At 36.7% G+C, this 27,310-nt stretch overlaps 1 protein-coding gene across 3 annotated transcripts in view; it reads left to right on the forward strand.

The window, feature by feature from the left end:
- EXOC6 (exocyst complex component 6) overlaps positions 1 to 27,310 on the forward strand; it is a 240,815-nt gene that overhangs the window by 104,140 nt on the left and 109,365 nt on the right. For all 3 annotated transcript variants that reach the window (XM_027595848.1, XM_027595850.1, XM_027595849.2), the window contains exons 13-17: positions 1,297 to 1,394; positions 14,458 to 14,563; positions 19,065 to 19,174; positions 23,713 to 23,824; positions 24,798 to 24,932. In XM_027595848.1, coding sequence (XP_027451649.1) covers positions 1,297 to 1,394; positions 14,458 to 14,563; positions 19,065 to 19,174; positions 23,713 to 23,824; positions 24,798 to 24,932 — 561 coding nt within the window. The remainder of the gene's footprint in view (positions 1 to 1,296; positions 1,395 to 14,457; positions 14,564 to 19,064; positions 19,175 to 23,712; positions 23,825 to 24,797; positions 24,933 to 27,310) is intronic.

Genomic DNA, 27,310 nt, shown 5'->3' on the forward strand with positions numbered 1-27,310 from the left:
TGTGAGTCATTTAGATGTTTTTCAAGTTTCTTTCCTGATAAATTGAATTGATGGTTGAACTATTAGCATAGATAGGAAACAGGAAAAGCACTTTGTCTAGTTGAAAAGGGAAGAGATAAGTTAACTTTAGCATGCTTGTTGGCAGACTGACTGGAGATGTCTAACAGGTGTTGGAATTAAATATTTGGAACTTCCAGAGGTATAACTAGAGATGTAGATTCAGGATAATCAGAGAAAATAGTGTTTGAAATCAGTAGACTTCAGATTTTGCTAGAGACCTAGAAGAAAAGTCTAAGGATGGAGATAGAAGAAAAAGGGAAACTGGAAGGACGACTGTTCATAGATAAGAGAACAAAGAGAGAGAGTGGTGTTACAGAATTCAAAGCAGACAAGTGTCAAGAGAGGTAATGCAGAGTGAGAGATCATTGACTTTCATATTTAGGAGATAATCTGTGACATTGTTGAGAGCAGTTTTAAAGGAATAGGAGTGGCAGTTAGATTGTAGTAGGTTTGGCTGTGAAGAGAGTAACAAAAGGAAGCATCTGGCAGGGCACAGCAAATCCAGGAAGGGCTTTTTTATTTTTTCTTACTTTTCTTGGTTTAAGGATGGGAAGTAATTAGCATATTTATTTAGCCAAAAGAAAGGAACTAGTGGAAGTTAAAGACAATAGTGAAGAGATAGTCCATGGAGCAGTTCCTGCAGGAGTAAGATAAAAAATAAAGAAGAGGGAAACCCTGAAGGGAAAAGGGACAACTCTGTGATGCAGCAGAAATTTTTGTTCCTGAAATGGGTAAAATTTCAATGACTTTGGAGTTGGAAAGGAATAAAGTTTTGGAGAGGGTATGTTTGATGAGAAGGTGTCTATTTTCCCTAAATAGTGCAGTCCATCTTAAACTGAAGGTGCAAAAGGAAGCCAGCGTGTTTCAGACAAAATATTCCCTTTTCTTTTATCCTCTTTAGGGATCACCTTCCAGGACCCCATTATGTAGCTCACTAACCCTTTACTTTTTCTTCAGTTTTGACTTCTAATACTTTTTAAGGTTAACAATGCAATCCAGACTGAAAACAGAGAGAAGAAATGGAAAAATTACTCCAGTTCCATAAAACCGTAGACTTTCTTACTTAGTGCAACCTGGTAGAAAGTCAAAAGGATATCTTCTTTTCATGCTGTTGGAATGACATACAATTTGATATAGTGATCACTTTCAAACAGTTCTTCAGTATTTCCAGCATTTCTCTAATGAATATATTTACTTATTTGACTTGTTTATCTGCTTTTGTTGTGTTTGTTTTAGGGTTATGGTTTTCCAGTGAACCGACTTTTTGACCTTTTATTTGAAATAAGAGATCAATACAATGAAACACTTCTTAAGAAATGGGCTGGAGTTTTCAGGTTAGTCAAAAACCATGGAACCTTAATGTAGTAGTGAAAAGCTTGTCAAATGCTAAAGTGATTGATTTTACATTTAGCAATAAAAAATGCTTATAATAATTTTTTTATTGTGGTAAAATATGCATAACAAATTTTGCATTTTAACCTTTTTAAAATATACAGTTCACTTACATTAAGTACGTTTATATTGTTGCAGCCATCCCTACTATCCTTCAGAACTTTTCCATCTTCCCAAACTGAAACTGTACCAATTAAACATTAACTCCCTAGTCCCTTCTAGCTCCTGGCAATCACCATTCTACTTTGTCTCTATGAATTTGGCTACTCTAGGTACTTCATATAAGTGGACTCCTACAGCGTTTGTCTGTTTTTTTGTGTCTGGATTATTTCATTTAGCATAATGTTTCCCAGGTCCATCCATGTTGTAGCCTGTATCAGTAGCTCATTCTTTTTCGAGGCTGAATAATATTCCGTTGTATGGATATGACCACATTTTATTTATCTGTTTATCCATCTATGGATATTTGGGTCCTTTGCACCTTTTTGCTGTTGTGAGTAATGCCCTGGGAATACTGATGTACAAATATATGTTTGAGTTCCTGTGTTCAATTCTTTAGGATATATATCCAGAAGTGGAATTGCTGGATTATATGGCACATATGTTTAATAAATTGAGGAAGAAGAACCAGCATACTGTTTTTTCCAGAGTGGCTGGACCATTTATAATAAATTTTTAATTATACTACTTTTGGTTCTAATCTCTGTAATTCCCCCCACCCCTGCCACAACCAGTAAATGATTAGATATAAGGCTGTAAGTATTCCAAGGTATTTAGTATTAGAAACAGATTTATAGCTTTTAAATTTTGTTTGGAGAAAGTGTTATTTTTATAAACAACATAACTAGATTAAAAATCTTTAAAGCATCTAATTAGGAAAATTACTTTTGCTTTAATCACTTGCCTGCAGGGAATAATGGACAAAGTATTTTAAGATCTATATAATTTTGTATTGTCATGAAAAGAGAAACTTGTTCCCTAATTCTGAAACCTTCCCCCCCCCCCTCCTTCCCTTTTCCCCTCCTTCCCTTTCTTCCTTTCTTTTTCTTTTTTCTTTCTGTCAAGAAAACATGTAAATCTTGAGATCTTACATCGGGTCACCCAAATATGATAGAAGTGATGTGGCAATAATACTTGATGAGATTAAAACAGAAAATAAGATCTAATATCAAGGAATATCTAATATTCCTTGGCGTTTGCCTTATCAGTTTTCAAAACTATGGAGGGTTGACCTTCTGAATACTGTGATAGAAATCTTTTTTAAAATACCTAAGTGGTTTGTAAGGTGATACACTTTTGTTAAAATCAACCAAATAAATTCTGATTTACAGTTTTTGTATTAACATTCCTTAGGGATTATATTGTCAGGATGTTATCTCAAGTGGACAATTGACAGTCTTGATGTAACATGTATTAAGTGTCAGCAATTTTTTGATCTTTAATATTTTAGAAATACAGTAGTGCTTATTGATAGGAGTGGTAATCTGCAATGTATATGCTATGATATAATGTGATATAATATGACATCTTTATATATAAAATCTTTCTATATATTTATATATATAAAATCTTAAAGGGTTGATGTTATTAACTTGCCCTCTTCAGAAGAGTGTTTAAGTTTTTACAATTGTTGATAGATGTTCATTGAGCCAGCTGTTTTCTCTTATTTATCATAAGACTTCTAGTATGAGGGGGCACCTGGGTAGCTCAGTTGGTTAAACGTCTGACTCTTGATTTCAGCTCAGGTCATGATCTCAGGGTCATGAGATCCAGCCCTGCATTGGGCTGCACACTCAGTGTGGAGTCTGCTTGAGATCCTCTCCCTCTGCCTCCCTTCCCCCACCCCACTAATAGAGCTTGTGTGCTTTCTTCCTCTCTCTCTTTCCTTCAAATAAATAAAAGAAATCTTAAAAAAAAAAAAAAAGACTTCTAGTAATGAGATTGTTCCCCAAGATTGGGGAAACCATGAGGTATTGTTTTCTCTCTGAGAAGCTAATGGGTTCATTCAGATGTAGATAGGATTAATGTTATCCTCCTTTGTAGTTGGGGAGGAGAATGAGTGATAGCATGTCACTTGTAATGCATAATTCCCAAATGTATTTCGACTTCTACTTTCAGTACCCTTCTCGATCACGCTTTTTCCTTAGGTTTTTGAGAAGTAGCAGAGGGGCACTTGGCTGACTTAGTCAGTAGAGCATGTGACTCTTGATCTTGGCTCGGGTTGTAAGTTTGAGCCTCATGTTGGGTGGTATAGAGATTACTTAAGAATAAAATCTTGAAACAAATAAGAAAAGTAGCAGAATTTAAGCTTTTCTTATTCCTGACCTAAATCTTCAAATATTTTACAGGTAGTGAAGTGACAACCTAACAATGGCAAAAAAGTAAAAGTTACCATCAATACTGAATAATTAAAACTTGGCTACTTCCATGATAGAATTTATAGTCTGACTATTGTTATAGTTTATTTATCTGTGTGTGGTTCTCTCCAACTGTATTGTCAACACCAGTGTTGTTTATATTTATAGTCTTGATTGCCTAGCTCCAATTATAGTGCTTTACACAGAGTAGGAACTCAGTAAATGTTTATAGAATTCAGTTCAGTAAACAGTCCCTTTTAAGACTACATTAACATTTTCAGAATATGAATGTACCATTCAATAAATTATCTGTCCTTGCATATTAACTAATTCTTGGCATTTGTGTAAAGTAAGTAGTTTATGGTCTTCTAGTAGTTTTATAATCTGTAACTCGCCTTTTTTAAGAATTTTAATTCCAATATAGTTAACATACAGTGTTATATTAGCTTCAGGTTTACAGTATAGTGGTTCAACAATTCTGTTTCTCAGTGTTCATCAAGATAAGTGTACTCTTAATTCCCTTTACCAATTTTACCCATCCCTCCACTCACCTACCCTCTGGTAACCATTTGTTTGTTCTCTATAGTATAATTTTCCTTTTAACCCCTTATTTTAAAATACTGTTTAGAAGGAAATAGAATTAGTTGAAGCCTCTCACGATATTTTAGGTGAACAATCTTATTCCTCCCCATCCCCAAACAGTCTTATTGCAACTACCTTGTGCACCATCATGATTTACAAACCTGTGCCTTTATTTCCAGCCTCTCATAAAGACCCCAGGCCCATTTGTCAGTGAGATATTAGTCATCCACTGCTGAAACCGTATCCTCTTGAGATCTCCCTTACCTTGGCAAATATCTCTAATGAGCGACACTTAACATCATTTGTTCCTTTGCCCTGTTTAGAAACCACACATACATCCGGATTACACCTTCCTTCATAATGCTCATTTAGTTTTTAAAAACTGTCTATATATTCTACTTCTTTTTCCTTTAAATTTTTTATTGTTATGTTAATCACCATACATTATTACATCACAGGTTTTGATGTAGTGTTCCATGATTCATTGTTTGTGCATAACACCCAGTGCTCCACGCAAAACGTGCCCTCTTTAATACCATCACCAGGCTAACCCATCCCCCACCCCTCTCCCCTCTAGAACTCTCAGTTTGTATCTCAGAGTCCATCGTCTCTCATGGTTCATCTCCCCCTCCAATTTACCCCCCTTCATTCTTCCCCTCCAGCTATCTTCTTTTTTTTTCCTTAACATATATTGCATTATTTGTTTCAGAGGTACAGATCTATGATTCAACAGTCTTCCACAATTCATAGCGCTCACCATAGCACATAACCTCCCCAGTGTCTATCACCCAGCCACCCCATCCCTCCCACCCCCCCACCACTCCAGCAACGCTCAGTTTGTTACATGAGAGTAAGAATTCCTCATATCAGTGAGGTCATAGGATACATGTCTTTCTCTGATTGACTTATGTCACTCAGCATAACACCCTCCAGTTCCATCCACGTTGCAAATGGCAAAATCTCATTCCTTTTGATGGCTGCATAATATTCCATTGTGTATATAGACCACATCTTCTCTATCCATTCATCTGTTGATGGACATCTTGGCTCTTTCCACAGTTTGGCTATTGTGGACATTGCTGCTATAAACATTGGGGTGCACGTACCCCTTCGGATCCCTACATTTGTATCTTTGGGGTAAATACCCAGTAGTGCAAGTGCTGGATCGTATGGTAGCTCTATTTTCAACTTTTTGAGGAACCTCCATACTGTTTTCCAGAGGGGTTGCACCAGCTTGCATTCCCACCAGCAGTGTAGGAGGGTTCCCCTTTCTCCGCATCCCCACCAATATCTGTGGTTTCCTGACTTGTTAATTTTAGCCATTCTGACTGGTGTGAGGTGGTATCTCATGGAGGTTTTGATTTGGATTTCCCTGATGCCAAGCGATGTTGAGCACTTTTTTATGTGTCTGTTGGCCATTTGGATGTCTTCTTTGGAAAAATGTCTGTTCATGTCTTCTGCCCATTTCTTGATTGGATTATTTGTTTGATAAGTTCTTTATAGATTTTGGATACTAGTCCTTTATCTGATATGTCATTTGCAAATATTTTCTCCCATTCTGTCGGTTGTCTTTTGGTTTTGTGGACTGTTTCTTTTGCTATGCAAAAGCTTTTTATCTTGATGAAATCCCAATAGTTCATTTTTGCCCTTGCTTCCCTTGCCTTTGGTGATGTTTCTAGGAAGAAGTTGCTGCGGCTGAAGTTGAAGAGGTTGCTGCCTGTGTTCTCCTTTAGGATTTTGATGGACTCCTATCTCACATTTGGTCTTTCAACCATTTGGAGTCTATTTCTGTGTGTGGTGTAAAGAAATGGTCCAGTTTCATTCTTCTGCATGTGGCTGTCCAATTTTCCCAACACCATTTGTTGAAGAGACTGTCTTTTCCATTGGACATTCTTTCCTGCTTTGTCAAAGATTAGTTGGCCATAGAGTTGAAGGTCCATTTCTGGGCTCTCTATTCTGTTCCATTGATCTGTGTGTCTGTTTTTGTGCCAGTACCATACTGTCTTCATGATGACAGCTTTGTAATAGAGCCGGAAGTCCAGAATTGTGATGCCGCCAGCTTTGCTTTTCTTTTTCAACATTCCTCTGGCTATTCAGGGTCTTTTTTGGTTCCATAAAGATTTTAGGATTATTTGTTCCATTTCTTTGAAAAAAGTGGATGGTATTTTGATGGGGATTGCATTGAATGTGTAGATTGCTCTAGGTAGCATTGACATCTTCACAATGTTTGTTCTTCCAATCCATGAGCATGGAATGTTTTCCATTTCTTTGTGTCTTCCTCAATTTCTTTCATGAGTATTTTATACTTTTCTGAGTACAGATACTTTGCCTCTTTGGTTAGATTTATTCCTAGGTATCTTATGCTTTTGGGTGCAATTGTAAATGGGATCGACTCCTTGATTTGTCTCTCTTCTGTCTTGTTGTTGGTGTATAGGAATGCCACTGATTTCTGTGCATTGATTTTATATCCTGCCACTTTACTGAATTCCTGTATGAGTTCTAGCAGTTTTGAGGTTTTGGGTTTTCCACATAAAGTATCATATCATCTGCAAAGAGTGAGAGTTTGACTTCCTCCTTGCCAATTTGGATGCCTTTGATTTCTTTTTGTTGTCTGATTGCTGTGGCTAGGACTTCTAATACTGTGTTTAATAGCAGTGGTGATAGTGGACATCCCTGCCGCGTTCCTGACCTTCGAGGGAAAGCTCTCAGTTTTTCCCCATTGAGAATGATATTCGCAGTAGGTTTTTCATAGATGGCTTTTATGATATTGAGGTATGTACCCTCTATCCCTATACTCTGAAGAGTTTTGATCAAGAAAGGATGCTGTCCTCTGTCAAATGCTTTTTCTGCATCTATTGAGAGGATCATATGATTCTTGTTCTTTCTTTTGTTAATATATTGTATCACATTGATTGATTTGTGGATGTTGAACCAACCTTGCAGACCAGGGATAAATCCCACTTGGTCATGGTGAATAATCCTTTTAATGTACTGTTGGATCCTATTGGCTAGTATTTTGGTGAGAATTTTTGCATCCATGTTCATCAAGGATATTGGTCTGTAATTCTCCTTTTTGATGGGGTCTTTGTCTGGTTTTGGGATCAAGGTAATGGTGGCCTTATAAAATGAGTTTGGAAGTTTTCCTTCCATTTCTATTTTTTGGAACAGTTTCAGGAGAATAAGAATTAATTTTTCTTTAAATGTTTGGTAGACTTCCCCTGGGAAGCCATCTGGCCCTGGGCTTTGGTTTGTTGGGAGATTTTTGATGACTGCCTCAATTTCCTTAGTGGTTATGGGTCTGTTCAGGTTTTCTGTTTCTTCCTGGTTCAATTTTGGTAGTTGATACATCTCTAGGAATGCACCCATTTCTTCCAGGTTATCTAATTTGCTGGCATAGAGTTGCTCATAATATGTTCTTATAATTGTTTGTATTTCTTTGGTGTTGGTGGTGATCTCTCCTCTTTCATTCATGATTTTGTTGATCTGGGTCATTTCTCTTTTCTTTTGGATAAGTCTGGCCAGGGGTTTATCAATCTTGTTAATTCTTTCAAAGAACCAGCTCCTAGTTTCGTGGATCGGTTCTACTGTTCTTTTGGTTTCTATTTCATTGATTTCTGCTCTGATCTTTATTATTTCTCTTCTCCTGCTGGGTTTAGGCTTTATTTGCTGTTTTTTCTCCAGCTCCTTTAGGTGTAGGGTTAGGTCGTGCATTTGAGACCTTTCTTGTTTCTTGAGAAAGGCTTGTATTGCTATATACTTTCCTCTTAGGACTTCCTTTGCTGCATCCCAAAGATTTTGAACAGTTGTGTTTTCATTTTCATTGGTTTCCATGAATTTCTTTAATTCTTCTTTAATTTCCTGGTTGACCCATTCATTCTTTAGTAGGATGCTCTTTAGCCTCCATGTATTTGAGTTCTTTCCGACTTTCCTCTTGTGATTGAGTTCTAGTTTCAAAGCATTGTGGTCTGAAAATAGGGAGGAAATAATCCCAGTGTTTTGGTAGCGGTTGAGACCTGATTTGTGACCTAGGATGTGATCTATTCTGGAGAATGTTCCATGTGCACTAGAGAAGAATGTGTATTCTGTTGCTTTGGGATGGAATGTTCTGAATATGTCTGTGAAGTCCATTTGGTCCAATGTGTCATTTAAAGTCTTTATTTCCTTGTTGATCTTTTGCTTAGATCTGTCCATTTCAGTCAGGGGGGTGTAAAGTCCCCCACTATTATTGTATTGTCAATGTGTTTCTTTGCTTTTGTTATTAATTGCCTTATATAATTGGCTGCTTCCATGTTAGGGGCATAGATATTTACAATTGTTAGATCTTCTTGTTGGATAGACCCTTTAAGTAGGATGTAGTGTCCTTCCTTATCTCCTATTACAGTCTTTGGTTTAAAATCTAATTTGTCTGATATAAGGATTCCCACCCCAGCTTTCTTTTGGTGTCCATTAGCATGGTAAATGGTTTTCCACCCCTCACTTTTAATGTGGGGGTGTCTTTGGGTCTAAAATGAGTCTCTTGGAGACAGCATATCGATGGGTCTTGTTTTTTAATCCAATCTGATAGCCTGTGTCTTTTGATTGGAGCATTTAGCCCATCTACATTCAGGGTGACTATTGAAAGATATGAATTCAGTGCCATTGTATTGCCTGTAAGGTGACTGTTACTGTATATTGTCTGTGTTCCTTTCTGGTCTATGCTGCTTTTAGGCTCTCTCTTTGCTTAGAGGACCCCTTTCAATATTTCTTGGAGGACTGGTTTTGTGTTTGCAAATTCCTTTAGTTTTTGTTTGTCCTGGAAGCTTTTTATCTCTCCTTCTATTTTCAATGACAGCCTAGCTGGAGATAGTGTTCTTGGCTGCATATTTTTCTCGTTAAGTGCTCTGAAGATACCATGCCAGTCCTTTCTGGCCTGCCAGGTCTCTGTGGATAGGTCTGTTGCCAGTCTAATGTTTCTACCATTGTAGGTTACATATCTCTTCTTCCGAGCTGCTTTCAAGATTTTCTCTTTGTCTGTGAGACTCGTAAGTTTTACTATTAAATGTCGGGGTGTTGACCTATTTTTATTGATTTTGAGAGGGGTTCTCTGTGCCTCCTGGATTTGGATGCCTGTTTCCTTCCCCACATTAGGGAAGTTCTCTGTTATAATTTGCTCCAATGTACCTTCTGCCCCTCTCTCTCTTTCTTCTTCTTCTGGGATCCCAATTATTCTAATTTTCGTCTTATCATATTGCTTCTCTCTCGAATTCTGCCCTCGTGATCCAGTAGTTGTTTATCTCTCTCTTTCTCAGCTTCTTTATTTTCCATCATTTGGTCTTCTATATCGCTAATTCTCTCTTCTGCCTCATTTATCCTAGCAGTTAGTGCCCCCAGTTTTTTATTCCACCTCATTAATAGCCTTTTTGATTTCGACTTGCTTAGATTTTAATTCTTTTATTTCTCCAGGAAGGGTTTCTCTAAGAACTTTCATGGTGTTTTCAAGCCCACCTAGTATCTTTAAAATCATGATTCTGATCTCTAGGTCCGACATCATACTAATGTCCGTATTGAGTCGGTCCCTGGCAGACGGTACTACCTCTTGATCTTTTTGTTGAGGTGATGTTTTTCGTCTTGTCATTTTGTCCAGATGAGAATAGATGAATGAGAGAACAAAATGCTAACAGGTTAACCACGTCCCCAGAAAATATACTCTAAACAAATCAGAAAAGACCTGAAACCAGGGGAAAAGAAAGGGAAAGAGAGAAAAAAGAGAAAAAAAAAAAAGAAAAAGATAAAAGCAAACAAAATAGAACAAAACAAAAGAAAAACAATATGATCATATATGATCGGACTAGTGCATAGATCAGTGCCACACACTAGATTTTGGGTGTATTTTGGTCTGTTAGAGGAAAGTGCCTCCTAAAATTTTAAAGAAAGAAAGACTTATATATGTACAAAATAAGGGTTGATACAATGAAGGGATGGAATATGACTGTAAAGATGAAAATTATAAAAAATTTTTAAAAAGTAATTGATAAGGTGCTTGAAAAAAGAAAGAAGAGGATTAAAAAAAAAGGAAAGAAAAAAAGAAGGGGAGAGAATGTGATCAGGCAGGAGACCAGAACAAAGCCATACACTAGAGATTTGGGGTGTATTTTGGTCTGTTAGAGGAAAGTGCCTCCTAAAATTTTAAAGAAAGAAAGACTTATATATGTACAAAATAAGGGTTGATACAATGAAGGGATGGAATATGACTGTAAAGATGAAAATTATAAAAAATTTTTAAAAAGTAATTGATAAGGTGCTTGAAAAAAGAAAGAAGAGGATTAAAAAAAAAGGAAAGAAAAAAAGAAGGGGAGAGAATGTGATCAGGCAGGAGACCAGAACAAAGCCATACACTAGAGATTTAGGGTATATTTTGATATGTTAGAAGAAAGTGTATCTCAAAATTTTAAAGAGAGAACAACTTGGGCGCCTGGGTGGCTCAGTTGGTTAAGCGACTGCCTTCGGCTCAGGTCATGATCCTGGAGTCCCGGGATCGAGTCCCGCATCGGGCTCCCTGCTCGGCAGGGAGTCTGCTTCTCCCTCTGACCCTCTTCCCTCTTGTGCTCTCTGTCTCTCATTCTCTCCTTCTCAAATAAATAAATAAAATCTTTAAAAAAAATAAAAAAAAATAAAGAGAGAACTTATATATATATATATGTATATATATATATATATATCTGCCAAAAATAAGGGTAACTACTATGAAGGGATAGAATATGACTCTAAAAATGAAAAATAAAAATGTTTTTTTAAAAAAGGGATTGATAAGATTTTGGTTGAAAAAGGGAAAAAGAAAAATTCAGAAAAAAAGTTAAAAAAATTAACTTTGAAAGACTAATGAATCATGGTAAAAAAGCCATGAATTCTATGTGCAGTATTCCCCTGGCGCTGTAGTTCTCCCATTCTCATTGATCAGTAAACTTGGGTCTTGGCTGGCTGTTCGTGCTGATCTTCTGGGGGAGGGGCCTGTTGCCGTGGTTCCCAAATGTCTTTGCCAGAGGTGGAATTGTCCCGCCGTTGCCGGTCCAGGCTAAGTAATCTGCTTGGGTTTGCTCTCGGGAGCTTTTGTTCCCTGCGAGCTTTCCGTACAGCTTTGGAGGACGAGAGTGAAAATGACGGCCTCCCAATCTCTGCCCCTGAGGAGCCGAGAACTCGGAGCCCCGCTCCTCAGTGCGCCCCCAGAGAAAAGCAGTCACTCCCTCCCGTCTCCCCGGTCTCCGGCCGCACTCTGTGCTCACCCGGCCTGTGACCAAGCGTTTCTATCTCTGGCTCCCAACCCCGTGTGGAGTCTCCAAACCCAGTAGATCCCTGCGGTGCACTCCCGCGCCGCTCCTCCTGGGGGAGGAAGGGGAGTCTCCCCGGCTCTGCTGCTTGTTGGGTCCCTGCTGGAGGCGCAGTGGCCCGACTGGGCCGTGGATCACAGTTTATGGCAACCCCAAGCTGAGAGCCTGCGCCTCGGCTCCGTCTCTGCAGCCGGCTTCCCCGCTCAGATACCTGGGAGCTCTTCCGCACTCAGGCACCCCTGGTCTTTTTGTGACTTGAGGGTCCTGAGATCACACTGTCCCGCGAGGGTTCTACCCCCCCCCGTCCCCCCGCACCCCCCCTTATCCACTGGAGCAATGTCCCTCAGCAGATCCAACTTCTAAAAGTTCCAGTTTTGTGTCTGCTGCTGTATCACTTGCCAGAAGGGGCCGACGGAGGCCCCCTCCCCCGCCGTCTATCCTCCCGAATAATCGCTTTGGATTCACTTCTCTGCACGTCCTACCTTCCAGAAAGTGGTCGCTTTCTGTTCAGAGAGTTGTTGCTATTGTTTTCTTTGATCTCCTGTTGAGTTCCTAGGTGTATAGAATGGTTTGATCCCTATTCAGCTGAATTCCTGAGACCAAACGAAATCCAGGTCTCCTACTCTTCCACACATCCTACCTTCCAGAAAGTGGTCGCTTTCTGTTCAGAGAGTTGTTGCTATTGTTTTCTTCGATCTCCTGTTGAGTTCGTAGGTGTTTAGAATGGTTTGATCCCTATTCAGCTGAATTTCTGAGACCAGACGAAATCCAGGTCTCCTACTCCTCCGCCATCTTGCTCCGCCCCCTATATATTCTACTTCTTACTTTGCCACCTTCCTTTCTGCCCCCACCAGGACAGCCTTAATTCAGATCCTTATCACCTCTTATCTAGATTATTCTTCATCTCTTTCGCACTGGCCTCTGTGTTCATTATTGCTCTTTTTCCAGTTTATCCTCCATATAGTGGACCTATGACATTTGTCTCCCTAAAACCTATTAATGGTACTCCAGGCTAAAATCTGGGTGTCTCAGTTTGTCTACCTGCCTGGCCTCATTTATACCATGTCTTTTGTGTACTTGACACTCCAGTAATATTGCACTACCTTTGATTGACTCCCTCCCACATTCAGACTTTTTTTTACCCCTTATGCTTTTTCTTGTTATGTTCCATCTTTCTGAAATGATGTTCTTGCATAATCTCATTAGAAGTATTTCTTTTTCATCTTGAAAGACCCCACAGAGCTCATGGTTTCTCTGTAAAACTTTCAATGAGATATCGCCCACCTACTCTGGTAAACTTAATCATTTCTTCCTTTGTGCTATTTCTGAACCTTGCACCTCTTTTATTGTATGTATAATGCGTTATTATAAACATTATTATTTGTTTTCATATCTCCTTTTAGGTTGAGAACAAAAGATTTTGCTGTTATGTTCATGCAGTAGGGAATTTTCATCACAATTACCCCAGCGCCTGGCACACAATAGGAGCTCAAAAAATATTAGTCAAGCTGAATTATTGATTAAAAGAAAGTAGGGGCACCTGGGTGGCTCAGCCGGTTAAGCAGCTGCCTTCCGCTCAGGTCATCATCCCAGGGTCCTGGGATCAAGCCCCACATCAGTCTTCATGCTCGACGGGCAGCCTGCTTCTCCCTCTCCCACTCCCCCTGCTTCTCCCTCTCCCACTCCTCTTGCTTGTGTTCCTGCTCTCGCTATCTCTCTCTCTCTGTCAAATAAATAAATAAAATCTTTAAAAAAAAAGTTGACGATTAGATAGCAAGTATATCTGGACAGTCTGGGTTATGCTACAGTAACAAAAATGCCCCATATCTCAGAGGATGAAAATAGACATTTTATTTCTCACACAGAAGTCCCTAGTGGTCTAGTGGTCCAAGATCCAGGCTGTTTACATTTGTGTTACTATATTCTCTACATTCTCAACATTTGTATTACCATGGGAAAGAGAGTCACACAGTTAGTTCATAAATTAGACTTGAACCAACACCTATCACTTCCATTCACAACCCAGTAGCCAAAACTGGTGATATAGCTCTCTCTGCCTTTGCAAGGGGGCTGTGTAGAAGAGCACAAGGGTACTGGGTGAGTAGTAACTCTCCCTGCCTTACTAAATATAAAAGGTCCTTTTGTAAATACAACCATTTTGAAAAGACTAAATAAATAGAAGGCACTGTTTTCATGTTCAAGGAAGTTATGACCTAGTTGGGAAGAGAGAAAAGACTTAGAATTTGAGAATTGTCCCTATGAAGAAATACAACTGGAATACTCTTCACCTCATGGCTTTGTTTTTAGAAATAGATAATGAGTTTGTTCAGACTGCACATCTTAAGAATTATTCTAGGGGGTAGGCAATGCTGATGCAGTTGGTGAAACATGTGACTCTTGATCTTGGGGTCGTGAGTTCAATCCCAATGTTGTGTGTGATTACTTAAATAAATAAATAAACTTTTTTAAAAAAAGAATTGTCCTAGAGAAAAAACTAAAACTAAAGTGCTGAGAGGATATAAAACAAGTGGGAAGAAGAGATCGCATATGAATTTTGAGGGACAATAGCTTTTGGCCTTTTGACTAAGATCAAGTGACTTTTGAGGGACAAGGTTTATTTGGTATTGAATTTTAGAATTGTCTAATAAAAATGCTTTTGTAGTAATTGTTCTTTTTTTAAAGTATTTAAAGTATTGTCTGTATCACTCTAGTGATACATTTTTTTAATGTTAAGTTTTCAATTCTTTCTTCTTTCTTAACAGGGACATTTTTGAAGAAGATAATTATAGCCCCATTCCTATTGTTAATGAAGAAGAATATAAAGTAGTCATCAGTAAATTTCCCTTTCAAGACCCGGACCTTGAAAAGGTACAAGCTGGTTTCTAATTCAATAATTTTCTTAAACATAAATTCATAATAGTTATTGCTACATAATACTGACCTGATATTGTAAGTGAGAGTGGCTTCTTTTGAGGCTTTTGTTGTTGTGTTATTTGAGAAAATCAGTTATGTTTTGTTAACTTTTAAAGATTATGTTACTACTACTACTACAACTACTGCTGTTTTTGTGAAGTTAAGAAGGGACTTTCCTGGGGATACTAGGAGCAGTTGTCCCAAATGTTAGGTGAATTCCCAGGACAGGTATTAGTAACATTATGTGGATTCCAAATTAGATAAAGTAAATGTTGAGTAGATTATAGGAATAAGAGTACATTCTAGGGAAAGAGAGGAGAATTTATTTGAAATTTTCATCTTGTGGAAGATCTTATTTTGTGTTTTCTTTTCTAGAAATATATTTCTGCAAAAAGTTTATCTTGGTTAAATAAGAGGTGTATGAAGGCAATTGCCACTGTAGATTTTTTCTTTAAGTAGGAATGGTTTTTTTTGTAGGCAAGATGTCTGAACAAAAGACATGATAGAGAAAGAAAATAGGCCAGCATGTAGAGTATTGTGGGAATACACATGATTGCACATGTATGTTCATACCTGCACACAAGCACACAGTCATACCTATCCAGTATCTCTGGGTAGAATCAGATCTCCTGGGAAAAGGGTATCATATTTTCTGTTATTGTCACTTTTTTATTCTTTTTTTTCTCTTTACTTTTCTTAATTATTTTCCAACTCTTTATAATTTAGTTCTTCTCTATGTTTTTATTTCTTCACAATGAAGAACAAAAGTGAATTTTGAGTGAATTGTGTGAATTGTGACTGTAAATTTTTATTTTTTTATATGCATAAACTAGGCATATTATGTGTAATGTCATTAAATATAGGACCACATAATTAAATGCATAGCCTTTAGATTATAGCTAAGACTGCCACTACATATACATAATAGTTGTCTTCTAATACACACAAAAGACCAGAATATTCTACATGTCGTAGCTTGGTTTCATTTGTTTTAGTTACTGGTAGTAAGTTTGTTCAGGCTATAGCGTCTGTGTAAAGAACACTGGATTTGGTCCAGGTTCACATGCCAGCTGCCTGTGGCTTATTATGGGCAGATGACTTACCCTATTTCGGCATTTAGGCCACATCTGTCAAATGAGAAGGTTGAACTAAATAATCTCTAATGTCCTTTCTAATTACATTAATTTTATTCTAAATAGGTTTATAGTTAAAAGGAAGTGTGACTTTGCTTATAGGGTGCTTCCAAAATATGTAGTACCTCTTAGGATTAAGCTTGTTAGGAGTTGTATTCATTGGTTCATATATTATTAAAAAGAAGGACTAATGTTGAAGTAAAAGCTACATGGAAAATTTAAACGTGCGAACTTAAAGAGAAATCTCATTAAGTTATTTAGTATCATTTAGTATCATTGGATATACTCCATATCTTTCCTAATTTGAATATAATTTTCAATTAAAACTATTAGAAAAGATGTAAAACTCTCTCTCAAATAAGTAGTTATATTTTCAGTGTAAATTATACGTGAACAAGTAGTAAGACTGAACATATGTGCAGAGATCTGTCTTTTTGCAGATAACTGTGCTACTTTGATTAGAACCTTTTGGCTAAAACAAGAACATATTCATATTGTCTTTAATGTCATTAAATAAATTCTTAAAGCTCAAATGTCTTTCAAATAGTATTGGGTTCATTATTCCGTAGACCATAAATTGGAGGTGAGTTAGCACTTGCATTATTATCAGGTGATTTTAAAGAATAGCAACTTTTGGTTGGTTTTTGTAGTACTCCTGATTGAGTCTCTAAATTTGGAAAGGTTGAACCTACCAGTTCTGGAGAGACACTGCTGTATATGGATGTTTTCATTACCAGCCAGTTGTAAGTTTCTTTGCTGTAGATACCTAAGAATACCTTTGTTCATTCAAATATTTATCATTCACCTGCTATATAGTAGACACTGTGCTATTTGGTGGTTTTTATTTTTCTGCTGTCAAGGAGCTTATAGTTATGTGAGGGATAAACAGGATATTACAGTTCACAGAATGTAGCACTCCTTAAGATAGAGGAAGCAGCATGTAGAAAGGCTCTAATTCTGTAGTGTAAAGTGCAGGGTTGATAAAGTACAAGAAGTGAAGATCAGGAAATGAAGATGAAGTAGACAGGGCCAGACTATAATAGCCCTTGTAAACAGTGTTAGAGAGTTCAGCCTTTATCCTGTATCCTTCTCAGTAGAGAAGTCACAAGAGGGTTTTAAGCAATAAAACCATAATCAGATTTGTGCTTTAGAAAGATCTCTCGGGGGCGCCTGAGTGGCTCAGTCAGTTAAGCATCCGACTCTTGATTTCATCTCAGGTCATGATCTCGGGGTCATGAGATCGAGCCCTGGGATGGGCTCTGGCTGAGCATGGAGACTGCTTAAGATTCTCTCTCTCTTGGCCCCCTCTGCCCCACTCATGCTCTCTTTCTCTCTAAAAAAAAGAAAGAAAAGGAAGGGAGGGAGGAAGGAAAGAAGGAAGGAAGGAAGGAGAGAGAGAGGGAAGGTGGGAGGGAGGGAGGGAAGATGATAGATAGATAGATAGATAGATAGATAGATAGATAGATAGATCGGGTTGATCTCTCTGATTAATGTGTAGAGAATGGATTGGAGACTAGTGGCCGGGAGACCAGCTAGGGGATTGTTGCAGTTTTCTTGGTAAGAGAGATTGGTGACCTGAGTGGGAGTTACTGCCATGGAATTTGATTTAAGAGATGTTTAGGAGGAGAGAACAACAGGAGTTGGTGATTATTTGCATATGAGTGATGATGAGGATAGAGGGGTCAAGTATGATAGCCAAGTTTCAGCCTTAAAGATGGTAGCATTCACTAAGATAGGAAAAATAGGAAGAGCAGGTTTAGAAGGAAAGGATGATAATTCCACTTTTAGATCTACTGAGTATGTCCCAGATGTCACAGCCAAATGGAAGTGTCCAAGTGGTAGTTAGGTATATGGATTTGGACTTCAGGAGACTTAGCCTGGAGTTGTAGATTTGGGAGATAATGGTACTTGCAAGGTGACTGAAGTCAGGAGATTAGATGAGATCATCCAAGGACAGTATGTGTAGTAAGAAGAGAAGACATGGGCTAGAACCCTAAGGCATAGCAGTAATTTTAAGAGATGGCTAGAGGGAGAGATACAGAGAAGATACAGAAATAAGAGGAAAATCAGTTTGCGACATGGATGCCAGGGAAGGAGAGATCATTTAAGAAGCAGGAGGGAGCTAACTGTGTCAGATACTTTAGATAAATCAGGTCACAAGAGAGCTGGAGAAGTCCATTGGATTTAACCCCTCCAAGGTCATTAGACACATTGGTGAGTGAGGGTACTTTCACTGGTTTAACTAATTTGCAACAAATGTGAAGATAGAAGTATAGATAAGAATTCGTTACATATAAATAGGGGCTTTTGGTAAAAATCTTGGAGAGAATTTACCTTTTAGAGACTGAGAATTTGCTAATAGACGTTGGCTGATAAAAGCAGTTTAGCCAAAAGGCACCCTATAAACCATTGGCTGCACTGCTGTATGGTACTGTAGGAGTGAGGTGCCTGGGTGGCTCAGTCGTTAAGTGTCTGCCTTCGGCTCAGGTTATGATCCCAGGGTCCTGGGATAGAGCCCTGCATTGGGCTCCCTGCTCCACGGGAAACCTGCTTCTCCCTCTCCCACTCCCCCTGCTTGTGTTCCCTCTCTCACTGTGTCTCTCTCTGTCAAATAAATAAAATATTAAAAAAAAAAAAGGTACTGTAGGAGTTACAGAATAAAATGGATATCTTGTTGAATTGGTGTCAAGCCTTCACTGAAGAGGAGTGAGGGGAGTCTTTAGAATTAATTGATGATACTAAGCTAGGAAGATGGCCCATAACTTTCTTGGCCAATCTGACTCTTGTATTATGAATGCAAGTCAACAGACAGCTAGGCATCTTTTGCAGGATACTTATCATCAGAACATACAATGGTATTGATATATGCTTTCTCTGCTTCATAGAAGTTTGATTATATGATTTAAGAGACAGGTCAATTGTCACTTTATTTTCTTCAGAAATATTTTGGTTTGGGGTGTCTGTGTGGCTCAGTCGGTTAAGTGTCTGCGTTCAGCTCAGGTCATGATCCAGGTCCTGGGATCAAGTCCCACGTCAGGCTCCCTGCTCAGCGAGTCTGCTTCTCTCTCTTTCTCTCCCTCTGCCCTTCCCTCCCACTCATTCTCTCTCTCTCTCAAATAAATAAATAAAATCTGAGAAAAAAGAGAAATATTTTGGTTTTCTTTAAAATCCTAAGCATAACAGAGAAATATAATAGTAGACTTTGAGATGCTGTTATTTCCTATTCAAATGTATAAGCAATTTAATTTTTATATTTTTAGGTGATTAGAATATCTTTTTCTAAAATTTCAAAAGCAATATTAACTTTGTTTTTCTTTCTACAGCAATCTTTCCCAAAGAAATTTCCCATGTCTCAGTCAGTGCCTCATATTTACATTCAAGTTAAAGAATTTATTTATGCTAGCCTTAAATTTTCAGAGTCACTTCACCGGAGGTAAGTTTACTGATAAGAAATATATCTTTATCATAGCTATTTTTATGAAACATTAACACTTGATTTTCAGGCCTTGATTCTTTAATGGATTATTATCTTATTGGAAAGCCTTACATATTTTAGCAACATTGAGGTTAAGTTGCTGTAAATTTGATGTTATATATTTTTTTACTTTCTATAATGTACATCTTCAAACTTACATAAAAAGATAGATTGGAAACTCCTGTGTTCAATAACAAACATTTTGCCATATTTTCTTAATTATTTTTGCTTAAGTATTTTATTTTTAAAAAGATTTTATTTATTTATTTGAGAGAGAAAAAGAGAGAGCGTGCACGCACCCAACGGGTGGCGGGGGGAATCTCAAGCAGACTCTGTATTCAGCGTGGAGCCCCACATGGGGCCCATCTCATGACCCTAAGATCACGACCTGAGCCGAAATCAGGAGTTGCACGTAACCGACTGAGCCATCTAGGCACCCTTTTGCTAAGTATATTAAAAAGCAGATTCCAGAAATAATGACATATTACCTCTAGAAACAGTATGTGCTTCTCAAAAAATAATTTCATTATTTAACCATCACACTTAACAAAATTAATACTATTCCATAATATCAATTCCCTAGTCCATATCACTATTTTCTTGATTGTCCCCAAGATGTCTTTTTACCATTGGTATGTTTGTTTGCTAATAAGAGTTTGCTTCTGTTACTCTTTTTAGAATTTTTTTATTAAGTTTTTAATTTTAATTCCAGTATAGTTAATATACAGTGTTATATTAGTTTCAGGCTTTCAGTGTAGTGATTCAGCAGTTCTATACATTACTCAGTGCTCATTATAAGTGTACTCTTTAATCCCCTTCACCTATCTCACCCATCCCCCCTCTGATAACCATCAGTTTGTTCTTTTTTTTCCTTTGCTTGTTTGTTTTGTTTCTTAAATCCCACATATGAGTGAAATCATATGGTATTTGTCTGTCTTTGACTGATTTATTTCACTTAGCATTAAACTCTTTAGCTCCATCCATGTTGTTGCAAATGGCAAGATTTCATTCTTTTTTATGGCTGAATAATATTATATATATGTATATGTGTGTGTGTATATATATATAGCACTTCTTTATCCATTTATCACGGACACTTGGGCTGCTCTAGTTGGTATATTTGAATCAGGGTCCAAATTCATAACGATGGTTGTAAGAATTAAATGAGGTAATGCAGGTGTATAAAGCACTCAGTATAGTAGTGCCGGGCCTATGGTAGCACATAGTTACTTCAGAGAGGATGGGATACTACAATATTAGATGTGAGACTGGAACTTGGAGTGTTTATATTTTATTTTGTAAGCATCAGGGAATTGTTGAAGAGTTTTTAAGTAAGGGATGACATTATTAGAGTTATATTCTAGAAAGTTTACTCTGACCTCCATGTAGGTGATAGATTGGAGGGGGATAGAAAAAAATAGTCATGTTGAACTGATGAAGACAGTGGTTCAAGAAGGGAGATGAAGAAAGACTGAAATAGGATCAGTGGTGATGAAGAGGAAGGAACATAAACAAGAAGTATTTAAGAGCCTGATATTACCCTGTACTTGTGAATAATTAGAAGATGAAGTTAAGGGAAGTTAACAATTTGCCCTACCTTGGGGTGGACTTGAATTTGTTTATATACTCTTAAATAGATTCTGGTTATAGATAGTCATCTTTGAAAACAATGATGCATGCATTCATCTGTTCTCAACATATGCATGTGAAAGGGAGAAACAAGAAGTATCTTTTTAACAGTCATCCTACAACTTGGCTCAAATGTTATATTTGAGAATTATTCTTGAAGCTGCAGTATTGACTCTATAATATTGGTTTCCCTCATCTTTTACTTTAAATGTAGATTACTTTAACATTTTTAAAATTGGTAGTGTATACAATTTGCATGTCCTAACACGTACTTTTTATTACCTAATCTAAATGTTGATTATTGAAAAATAGGACTGATACCTAATTAAGATATTGTTAAACTGTAGAAAGTATAGAAACCTAGCAGTTTGGAATTAACTTTTGTTTTATTTACAGAGGAGAGACATTGGGTATCCAATTGTTATCTGATATTTTTATTGCATTTATAACACCGAAGATAAAAGTCATTAGTCATAATATTATATATGATTTCCCTAAAGCCTCCCTAATGTCTTACTAGAACTAGAATTGGCACCTCAGTTCTGACTTTGTATGTGAACTCAGCCTTCTAGGAAGTCAGTGTTGTGGACTAGTGCTACAGCAGAAAAGACTGTCAGTTTTTTTCTCTGTCTTTGACAAAAATATTTGTCATTTTGTTAGTTCAATATCTAGTCGTTCTAATGAACTGTCTATGATCATAAGTTATTCATTCAACAAGGCTTTTTATGTTTGTGTTTTTTAAAATTATGCTTTACTAAATACATTGGTTATTTTCATTTTGTTAATAAGAGAATTGAGAGTTCAGACTACAGAGACAGCACACAGCATAGTTAATTTAAAAATATGTAAATCTAAATTTATTCTAGATCATCAGGTTTCTGACTTACATTTTTATTTTAAAAATTTGTATCTGTGAGCTGAAATTGAGCTATTAGAGTTCCTTTGTTTTTTTACTTGTCCTTAAAAAGTTATGGGAAAAAAATCAGTTTCTGGATTTAAAGCTCTTTTATTATGTTTAAATATATTTGGAGTTTGATTTTTAGAACCAGAAGATGCTTCAGAGCTTTTTAGTACAAATGTTTGGGTTTCTTTTTATATATGAATAAAAGTAGGGCTGGAGAATGAAATGACTTCATGAAGAGACTTCAAAGTCTCAACTATTTGGTCACAGAGGAAGCATCTGGATCTAATATGATCTATAAGAAATTTTCAGTTTGCATAAGAGACTAAGCTATAAAATATTTTAAGAGGTTTATTATAATTAAGATTTAATTACCAAATGTTTTTTAAAATGTAGGAAGAGTACAGGTTATATATAGGCTCAAAGTACAAGGAGTTAAGGAAAAAAATTGCTCAGTTGGGATAAAAACCTGATGGGGGAAATACTGATCATTGTCAGGTAAATCTTATTAGCACAAATAGGACGTAGGTGCTGATAGTTTTCTTTATCTGCTTTTACTTATGCAAGAAAAAAGTATGCATTGACTCAGCATTCAAGGAAATTCAGGGAAATTAAACAGAAGGCATTATCTGTACTGGATAAGTTTTCATCTGTGAAGTATGCTATTCACGGTGTCTTTAAGCATAATTGAGTGTGTCAGAAAAGAAACCATAGGAGTAGGCAACCACCTCTTTTTTAACAGGGTGAGTACACTGATTGTTCCAGGACACTGTTGATAGATTAGAGTTTTCTGTCTCAGAATATGATGTCAAGTAACCCTAAAACCCTACTGGTATGTCTGGTAAGTCTTGATTTTAGTTGTAAAGAATCAGAGAAATATTCTTTTAGGTATGTCAGAGTTAGGGTTAGCAGATATTGAAAAAAGTGCCTGCATTACAATGGACAGCATTGGAGTAGTAGTGAGAAGTACCTGTGTTTTGTCAAATCTTGCTCTGTTTGCAATTAAAAAATAAATATAAACTAGTAAATATCTGTGCTTCATAAGATTATTAAGAGTAATGTTTTTAATAAAGGAGAAAGGATGCTAAAATTTTAGTCTATGTAGCAGCTGAAGTAATTCCACCCCGAGCCCCTAGGTACATTTGGCAATGTCTTTGGGCTGTCACAACTTAGGGGGAAGTGTGCTACTTGCATCTAGTGGGTAGAGGCCAGGAACGCTGCTAAACATCCTTCAAAGCACAAGGAGAGCCTCACAACAAAGAATTATCTTGCCTGAAATGTTAATAGTGCTAAGACTGAGAAAACTTAGTCTAAGGACAGCTTAATCGTTTGTAATGAAGCTATTTATATTAATATATATATGAAGAAGTCATTGTTTACTTAAATTGAAGGCCTAGTGGTTAGGAGAAAATAAAAAGCTTGTTAGTGCTAGCCTAGCAATCTTTAGGATGTTAAGAAATACAGAGTTTTCTTTGCACCAAATTAAAACTAATGTAAGGTAATTATGTTTATTTCTTTGAATCTTTTAAAAAAATCTCAGTAGACATGGATAGTTTAGTTATATTAAAGTTAAATCTAGTAATTAATCATATCTAGAAAGAGCTCACATTAATTTGCATTTAAAAATAATTTTAGCTATAGTTGTATTTGAAGTGTCTTTGGAAGTGTCCCATAGTGGAGTCATAATTTAAGAAGAATTTTATTTCCTTATACTAAGTATCCCATGGTTTTACTCTAATGGTTAATGGAATACATTTAAATTATGCCATAAGTGAACGTTCTACTTTGTTGAAAATGTTGCTTTTGTGACAGAATTGAATTTGGGGATTTAATAAATCTGGGTAATTTATTTAAAGATATAAAAGAATGAGGTGGGGCAAATTATTTTAGTAAACTGTGTTAAGTCATTTAGGAAGCTAACTGTACCTTTGTGGAAAGCGAAATAATAATCAACCTTTATTTTTAGCTCAACAGAAATAGATGATATGCTTAGAAAATCTACAAATCTGCTGCTGACCAGAACTTTGAGTAGCTGTTTACTGAACCTTATTAGAAAACCTCATATAGGTTTGACAGAGGTAGGTTAAACAAATACTTAATAGCTAAATCTTTCATTATATGAAAAAAACTGTATGAATTGTTATTGCTAAACATCATCCTGTAAAACTAGCTTTCTATTTTATTTTTTAAATTTATTTTTATTTTTTAAAAGATTTTATTTATTTGAGAGAGAGAGAGTGAGAGAGAGAGTGCACGAGAGGGGGTAGGGTCAGAGGGAGAAGCGACTCCCCACGGAGCAGGGAGCTCGATGTGGGACTCAATCCCAGGACTCCAGGATCATGACCTGAGCTGAAGGCAGTCGCTTAACCAACTGAGCCACCCAGGCGCCCCGTAATTTATTTTATTTTTAAAGATTTATTTATTTATTTTAGAGAGAGGGTGCAGGCCTGGGGGGGAGGGGCAGAGGTAGAGGAAGAGGGAGAGAGAGAATCTCCAGCAGACTCCCTGCTGAACATAGAGCTCCACTCGGGGGCTTGATCTCACAACCCTGAGATCATGACCTGAGCCGAAATCAAGAGTCAGATTCTTAACCAACTGAGCCACCCAGGTGCCCCATCTGTTTTAAATTTATTAGTAGAAGTGGGTTTGTTTTGTCAGTGTAAATTCAAGCCATGTGAGGGGCAAGGGTTTACATGGAGAATACTCGGTAGTTGAAGATGTTAGAGCATATATGTAGATTTAGGATTGCCAGATTTTATATGAAAAGTGAAAATGCTCATTTTTTTACTTGGTAAATGTATAAAATTTGGAAAAGTACTTTTAAGAGTTATTCTAAGTTAATTGGCAGTTAGACTCTTGATTTTTCTTTTAAAGGATAGCATTCATAATATTTGCAGCAGGCTTTTGAAATCAGATAATCCCTTGTATCCTATAAAGCTATAATTATGCAGAAATGGTATAGTTGCTGAAAGTAATAATTCATTTTCAAAAACCAAATGATTTTGTGTACATGTAACCTGCATTTTAACAGATATATTTTGTATTTTCTAGCTAGTGCAGATCATCATAAACACAACACACTTGGAACAAGCTTGCAAATACCTTGAGGACTTTATAACTAACATTACAAACATTTCTCAAGAGACTGTTCATACCACAAGACTTTATGGACTTTCTACTTTTAAGGTATGTAAAAATCTGACCAAAAAGTTTTATTTCCATTACTGTAAGCAAACTTTTAAAAATTAAAGACAACTTTTATCATACATTTGATTCCATTATATTCTGAACAGCTGAAAATTAGAGATTGTCATTATCAACAAGCAGATAAATGTCAGTTTCCTTTTGGCACTTTAAACATCTTCACTAAAATGGAGAAAAATATATTGATTTTCTACAGCTATATTACACTTTGTTCATGTTTTGAAGACTTACAGTATTGCTAAATCAGCCTAACTGGATTTCCATTAATGTCTCACAGTTCCATAATTAATTTTATATGTAATGTGTATACATGTGTGTGTTTGGAAATTAAAAATGTAAGATGAAATAGATAAGACTGGCTTTATATCCTTTATTAACTCTGATCTGAAGAAAAATAAATATTACCTTATTGTATGTTACCGAAGTCCTACTTTCTTCTGAATGGAAAGATTTCTGTTTACATAATACTGTGTGATATCCCAAAAGATTAATTAATGGTTGTTTTAAGGAGAATGGAAGATTAAATAATTTCATTAATTTGTTTTATAAACTATTTTATAATTTTATTGATTTGGGGTCATATAGATGAGACCCTGGCATAATCTAGTAATATAAATCCCTTTTCATTGAGTAATTTATTAAATTAATATAAACCACTTACTCATCTCTTATCTTTAAAATAGGCTAGCTAGTTTAATTTTTTTAAAAGATTTTATTTATTTGATAGAGACAGCCTGAGCAGGGGGAGGAGCAGAGGAGAAGTAGTCTTCCCAACGAGCAGGGAACCTGAGCAGGGAGCCGAATGTGGGGCTCAGTCCCAGGACCCTGAGATCATGACCTGAGCTGAAGGCAGATGCTTAATCGACTGAGCCACCCAGATGCCCCTAGGCTGGCTAGTTTAACCTCATAGCCCTTTCTAAGTTTTTTATTAAAGAGTTACCATGTTTTGGGGCGCCTGGGTGGCTCAGTCGTTGGGTGTCTACCTTCGTCTCGGGTCATGATCCCAGGATCCTAGGATCGAGCCCCGCATAGGGCTCCCTGCTCCATGGGAAGCCTTCTCCCTCTCCCACTGCCCCTGTTTGTGTTCCCGCTCTTGCTATCTCTCTCTCTGTCAAATGAATAAAATCTTTAAAAAAAGAGTTATCATGTTTTTACTCTTGATATATTATAAATTACCTACCTTGTCTCCTATAATTATAGTACAGTCATTTACATTTAAAAAATTAAGTATACTTGTATTTAGAAATAACTAATGTTAATAGTAACCACACTTCCAAAGTGTGAAGTCCAGAAATGACTCTTAGCCCCTAAAATTATCTGGCTGGTCCCCAAATCTTAGGTTTTCTGGTGATTCTTGAGCTCATATAGTCATCCTAATACATAAGGCATAGATGCAGATGATATCTGGGTGAGCAGTTAGATAAAGTTCGTTATTAAAACTGAGACAGAAACTTGACAAAGCAGGCATTCGTTTATTCAGATAGTATAGTATAGTAATTAAGGGCAATATACTCTGGAGTTAGACTATTGTGTGACTTTGGGCACATTCTTCAACTGTAATGTTCCCCAGGTTTTTTTCTATAAAATTTGAGTAGTAATGTATAACCTACGTCATACAATTATTAAGTTTAAAGGGGATACTTAGCATAGTGTCATTTGTTGTACATCATCTATGCTCTGAGTGCTCTATTAGGTGCTGAGAATATAAAAAAATATATCCCTGCCCTCGAGAAGCTCATAGGAGAAAAAACTGTAAAAAGACACTTGACAATATGGTGTGATAAGTACTATAACATGGGAGGAAAGTCCACAAGTTTTTGTACACTTTTCTAATCCAATGACAAATTCTTTTCTTTTATATTAGATTTTACACAATCTTTCTTCTTTTTCATTATTGTTTTCTGTCCACAATTATGTCCATGTGTTACTCATATACTGTCAAGAAGAGATTTACTAAAGAATGGAGTTGTAAGCATATTTAACTGTTAACATTAAATTTAACAACCTTACTCTGTACTCTCATTAAAACATGAATTGCCTTGGCATCTGGTATATCTAGGGATCTTCAAGCAAATTTTCTTTTCATTTATAAGTCAAAGAACCAAGACACTGAAACATGATGTTTTTAGATTAAGGGATCTTGGAACTATACTTTCCCAAATCTGCCTGTTTGGAGGGAATGTTTAGAAATGTTAGCTCTGGTTCATCATTCCAGTGGTCCCTTAAGTTATAGATATTTAGTTGAAACTACAGTTGCTATGGAATACCCCTTGGGTTTTCTTGGAAATCAGGAAATCAGGTGCAGCCTGTACAAATAGTAGAGCATCCTTGTTGTTTGTTTGTTTTGTTTTCACACAGAG

The sequence above is a fragment of the Zalophus californianus genome, chromosome 15, assembly GCF_009762305.2.
Source record: "Zalophus californianus isolate mZalCal1 chromosome 15, mZalCal1.pri.v2, whole genome shotgun sequence".
Lineage (NCBI taxonomy): Eukaryota > Metazoa > Chordata > Mammalia > Carnivora > Otariidae > Zalophus > Zalophus californianus.